General features: G+C 44.4%; 1 protein-coding gene across 1 annotated transcript in view; it reads right to left on the bottom strand.

Annotated features, from left to right (window-relative positions):
• The window catches only part of CHP1 (calcineurin like EF-hand protein 1), a gene marked incomplete at its 5' end in the record, with an annotated part of 45229 nt that extends 41263 nt beyond the window's left edge, over positions 1-3966 (bottom strand). The window contains one exon of the mRNA XM_008059829.1: positions 3894-3966. Coding sequence (XP_008058020.1) covers positions 3894-3966 — 73 coding nt within the window. The remainder of the gene's footprint in view (positions 1-3893) is intronic.
• Positions 3967-6024: the final 2058 nt, after the last annotated feature.

The raw sequence follows: 6024 nt of genomic DNA, 5'->3' as shown, positions 1-6024 counted from the left end.
AAAAAAAAAAAAAAAATTCCAATTTCTATAGCAATGGTAGAATACCTCACCCAAAACAATGACATCTGAACAAAGTAAGCAGGCCTGACCTAACACTCTGGAGGCCCTGCAGGGAATATGACCTAGCATTTATATTCCATGAAAGATGTCTATAGGGAAACTGCAAATCAATTTGGCAAGAACTTTTACAATACTCCCATCTAGAAGAATTCCAATTCATCTGAGTATATTAAAGATGTGAAATCCCATAATACAAAAGCCTGTTTAACTTTGTTTACCAAACTGTTCACAAATTTAGTCAATGTTTTTTCTTTCTTTCTTTTTTTAACACAACACCTATTGATAGACCAAGGAATGACTACAGTTCTATAAAACAGACTTTGGGGTTGTTTTGTGGCAGCCCCAAATTAGGGTGTTCACATAACGTTTGCCTATTTCAAAGAAATTACCTGGAGGACAGGCAGGTAGAGACATGAGTTTATTATTATTGACAGGAGGGAAGCAAAAAATTTCCCACACCTCTACAGACATGGCGATAGATTATACACCCCCAGTGTGGGAAAGGGGGCAAGATACAGCACTAGCATTACAAGCAAAGAAGCAGAAATAAGGATGTTTACTCTAGAAAAGCCATGGGCTGGGCATGGTGGCTCAAGCCTGTTATTCCAGCACTTTGGGAGGCTGAAGCGAGGACTGCTTGAGCCCAGGAGTTTGAGACTAACCTGGGCAACTTGATGAGACCTTGTCTCTACAATAAATCAAAAAATTAGCTGGGCTGGGTGGCACGGGCCTGCAGTTCTGGCTACTTGGAAGGCCAAGGCAGAAGGATCACCTGAGCCCAGCTGGTCGAGGCTGCAGTGGCCATGAGCGTGCCACTGCACTTCAGCCTGGGCAACAGAGTAAAACTCTAACTCAAAAAAAAAAAAAACAGCCTTGAGTCCACAGATGTGCATACCTTCAAAGACATTTTGACTAGACACACGTGGTCTTGGCCAAGGGCCCTTCACCCAGTCAAGAAAGTCATCAGCTGGAGAGGGGGAGCCAGGCATATGTCCTGCATTTACCCCACAGGGGTAAACCCCTGAAAGCACTCTGAAGAAGCTCCATTCTAACCAAAGCCTTCCGCAGATTCTACTTTATGTTCCCCTGGGACCGATCACTACAAAGGAGCACAGAATCCCACAGACTGTGCACTATAGCCTCTCACTCTGAGAATTTGGCTTCTGGCCCCAGACATGAGACACCTTGGAAAACGAAAGTAAAAAAAGAATAGAAGGAGATGGATGCAGCGGCTCCCACCTGTAATCCCAGCACTTTGGGAGGTGGAGGCAAGAGGATTGCCTGAGTCCAGGGGTTCGAGACCAGCCTGGGCAACTTGATGAGACCTCATTTCTTCAATAAATGAAAAGATTAGCCAGGCATGGTAGTGCACATCTGTGGTTCCAGCTACTTGCAAGGCTGAGGCAGAAGGATCACATGAGCCCAGCAGATCAAGACTGCGGTAGTAGCCGGGCTCAGGGACTCGGCCTGTAATTCCGTACTTTGGGAGACTGAGGTGAGTGGACTGCCTGAGCCTGCGGGTTCAAGGCCCACCTGAGCAACTTGATGAGAACTCATCTCTACAATAAATCAAAAAAATTAGCCGGGTGTGGTAGCACATGCCTGTAGTTGCAGCTATTTGGAAGGCTGAGGCGGAAGGATCGCCGGAGCCCAGCAGGTTGAGGCTGCAGTGGCCGGAAGCAGTCTGGGTGACAGAGTGAGACTCCAACTCAAAAAAAGAAAAAAGACTGCGGTGGTACCACTTGCATTCCAGTCTGGGTGACGGAGACTCCTACTCAAAAAAAAAAATAAAAAGAATAGAAGGGAAACTATTTCTCCTAATAACCACAATTGCATTCTTAAGAATGTGGAGGCTGTTTTAGATAACAAAAGATTGGAAGACATTTGTATTCCAGCTGAGCACCTTGATGTGTTCTAGAAAGGTCAAAACAGGACTTGAGCTGAGTTTGGCAGCAAAGGGTGGAGAGAGTTGAATTGCTCTGTGTTACAGAAGAGTTTAGCATTTGCCAGCTTATCTCATGGCTGAAGGCAGTAGAATAGGAGATGGGGTAAGAGAATGGGAAGACAATCTAAGCAGAGGGTCAGAGGCTGAGATGATAACTGTCAGCAGGCATAGCCAGTGTGACATCCCTGGTAGTGGATAGGTCCAACAAACTTATTTACATAAAACGTGCTCTGTTTACTATGTGGCACATATATTGTACAGTGAGATAATTTCTTCTTGTATTCAAGATAGCTTGGCGCTTCTCCCATATTTTAATACACATCAAGATGGAGCTCAAATAACAGGTTTTTTTTTTTGTTGTTTTTTTTTTTGAGTTGGAGTCTCACTCTGTCACCTAGGCTGGAGTGCTGTGGCACATTCATGGCCATCACAGCCTCAACCTGCTGGGCTCAGGAGATAATTCCACCTCAGCCTTTCAAGTAGCTGTAACTACAGGCATGCGCCACCACACCCAGCTAATTTTTTGATTTATTGTACGAGATATTGGCAAGTTGCCCAGGCTGGTCTTGAACCCCTGGGCTCTGGCAATCCTCTCACTTCAGCCTCCCATTCAGGTTTAAGACCTAGAGCTTTATGAAGCTGAGTTAAGAGGAAAAAGTTAATCACAAGAAACCACATATGGTATAATTCCATTCATATGAAATGTCCAGGGAGGCAAAAAAGAGTAGATTAGCGGTTGCCAGGAGCTCAGAGAAGAGGAAATAGGAAGTGACTGCTTCATGAGCATGGGGTTTCCATTTGGGATGATGATTATGTCCAAGGCTTAGCAATAACATTTCTTCTCCTTTTATACCACACCCCCCCATCTGTTTAGTCCCCACCTAAGAAGTCTTAAGCTGCTTCATGACAGCTACTAGAAAGGCAAACAGCTTCATTACATACCAGTCAATCAAAGCTGAAGAACAACGGTATAAAAAAGGTTGCTACTGAGAGTAAATGTGGAAGATGGTAGTAAAGAATATTTCTTCTATGATACGACAATTACAAACACAAAACGATATAGCATTACATCACACTGAGATGATATACTTACTCTAGACCAGAGTTTCATAGCTTAATGGTTTGCCATGGGGGCTGTGCATTGTAGGATGTTTAGCAGCATTCCTGGTCACTACCCACTAGGCAGCAGCATCCCCAAGTCACGACAATCAAAAATGTTTCCAGACATTTTGACCCTGGGTGGCAAATGGCTCTCAGATGAAAGTCACTGCTCTAGACTCAGCATCTTGTCCAACATTAGTGCGTGTAAAATGATATACCCTAGGGTCATAAGTTGGGTTGGGAAATGAGAGAAGACAAAACCACCTAGATCTTTTGGGATTGCTATGGGTCAACTTCATACACCCCAATGCTGGAAAGGATTGTGAGAAAATGAAAGCAGAGAGAGCCGAAATCTTGAAAGTACCTTCCTAGGATCAGAACAATGGCCACCTAAACAAAGGGGAGTTGGAATAAAGAACCAAACTAGCCGGGCGCCATGCCTGTGGTTCCAGCTCCTTGGAAGACTGGGGCAGAAGGATTGTCTGAGCCCAGCAGGTCAAGGCTGCAGTGGCTGTGAGCATGTCACTGTACTCCAGCCTGGGTGACACAATGAGACTCCAACTCAAAAAAAAAAAGCAACAAGCACCTGGTGATACATCTAATGTCACTGCTCTGTTGATTTAATTCCCTTGTGGATCAATGATGCTCAAAGACCAGTAAAGAAATGGTCCCTGCCACCTGCATGCTGGATGCCTATCATGTCTGCCCTTGGGATAAAGGCAGCTATTCAAATATTGTCAGAGAGTTTCAGGTATTTGTGATGAAAAGAAAGAGAGGCACTGCCTACCTGAGAGTCCCATTCTCTCCTTTGTCCAGGCTGGTGAACCGGCTGTAGAGGCGAGTGATTTGACTGTGGGAAACTAAAGAGCACAAAATTAGTTCCAGCTGAGGAAATAGCTGTCACCCACTCCCCACTGTCAATTGTTTCAAATTTAGTAAGATTTTTTTTCTTTCTTTCTTTTTTTTTTTTAGGAGCACAAGAATGTTGACCCTCTGTACCCCAACACATCCCCCACAATCCCTTACCCCTGTGGTGGAGGAAAAATTTAGTAAGACTGGGAGATTTTGCAACTCTAAGCTATATCTAGACTCTAGATTCTAGAGTGTCAAAGCAGAAAGTATAAACACTAAAGGAGGAAAGGAGTTAGAAGATAAACTAAATCAAAACTGAATTTCAGTCACGCCACTACACTCCAGCCTGGGTGACAGAACAAGACCCTGACTCTCAAGAAAAAAAATTGAATTTCTGGAATGATCTAGGCTTAAATAAGAGTATAAATTAAAAGTCAGGTAGTTTTTTTTTAAATCTTTTTTTTTTCAAACGTCAGGTAGTTAAGAATTGACAAAACAGAGACAAATGTAGTTTAAATTCAAAATTTACATTTCAATGCTTTGACTTAGAAGCCATAAAAATGCATGCTTTGATCAAAAACATACTTATAATCAGTTTGGTGTTTCAGGCTGTACCCCTGGGTAGGTGACTTACACCGAATTAAAGATTGGGGTGTCAAACAGATTCTATTTTAAAAATCTGGTTTAGGCCAGGTGTGGTGGCTCATACCTATAATCCCAACACTTTGGGAGGTTGAGGTGGGAGAATCGTTTGAGGCCAGGAGTTCGAGACCAGTCTGGGTAAAACAGATCTTGTCTCTACGAAAAATAAACAAACAAAACAAAAAACAAAATTAGCCAGGCGTGGTGGCAATTGCCTGTAGTTCCAGCTACTCAAGAAGCTGAGATGGATGGATCACTTGAGCCCAGAAGCTCGAGGTTGCAGTGAGCTGGCATCATGCCACTGGCACTCAGTCTGGGTGACAGTGAAATCCTGTCTTAAAAAATAAAATGAATGTAATTCTGGCTACTTGGTAGGCTGAGGCGGAAGGATCGCCGGAGCCCAGCAGGCGAGGCTGCGGTGGCCGGGAGCGGCCACTGCACTCCAGTCTGGGCGACCGAGTGAGACTCCGACTCAAAAAAAAAAAAAGAAAAGAAAAAAAAGAAATATGATAAAATCTGGTTTACTTCTGCATCAAACATTAAAGGCTCTATCCTTTCCCTCAGGATGAACCTTTGGGTAAAAGATCACCACAGCCTCAGATCAACCTTTTTTCTGTGACTGCATGAGAACTTCACTGAGTTCCCAGGAAAGGAACTGGCTCCAAGGAGGCAAATTAGGCAAATTTGTACAGTGGTCATGCTACCATTAAATGACATCTACTGCTGGGAGCGGTGGTTCATGCCTGCAATCCCAGTACTTTGGGAGGCCGAGGTGAGAGAATTGCCTGGGCCCAGGGATAAAGACCAGACTGGGCAACTCAGTGAGACCTCATTTCTACAATAAATCAAAAAACTAGCCAGGCGTGGTGGTGCACTGCTGTGGTTCTAGCTATTTGGAAGGCTGAGTGGAAGGATCACCTGAGCCCAGCAGATCAAGGCTGCGGTGGCCATAAGCGTGCCACTGCACTCCAGCCTGGGCGACAGAGTGAGACGCCAACTCAACAACAAAAAAGACATCTACCAGAAAGTTATTTTGCTCCTAATTTTTTTTTTTTTTTTTTTTTTTTGAGTCGGCATCTCACTCTGCTGCATGCAGTAGCACACTCACGGCCACTGTAGCCGCAACCTGCTGGGCTCGGGTGATCCTCTGACCTACGCCTCCCAAAGTGCTGGGATTATAGGCATGAGCAACAACTTCCAGCTTACTCTACATTTTGAATGAACTATATAAACTCAGGCACAAGTGGACAATTAAAATGAGTTAATAAACTGCAGGCATATAGCAAAACTTTGAAAATTCAAAAAGGGCCGGGCACAGTGGCTCACGCCTATAATCCCAGCACTTCAGGAGGCCAAGGTGAGAGTATTGCCTGAGCCCACGGGTTCAAGACCAGCCTGGGCAACTTGGCGAGACCTCATCTCTA

Source organism: Carlito syrichta, unplaced genomic scaffold (assembly GCF_000164805.1).
Source record: "Carlito syrichta isolate Samal-C Ts95f unplaced genomic scaffold, Tarsius_syrichta-2.0.1 Scaffold91638, whole genome shotgun sequence".
NCBI classification, from domain to species: Eukaryota; Metazoa; Chordata; class Mammalia; order Primates; family Tarsiidae; genus Carlito; species Carlito syrichta.
This window is presented reverse-complemented; position numbering and strand designations above follow the sequence as displayed.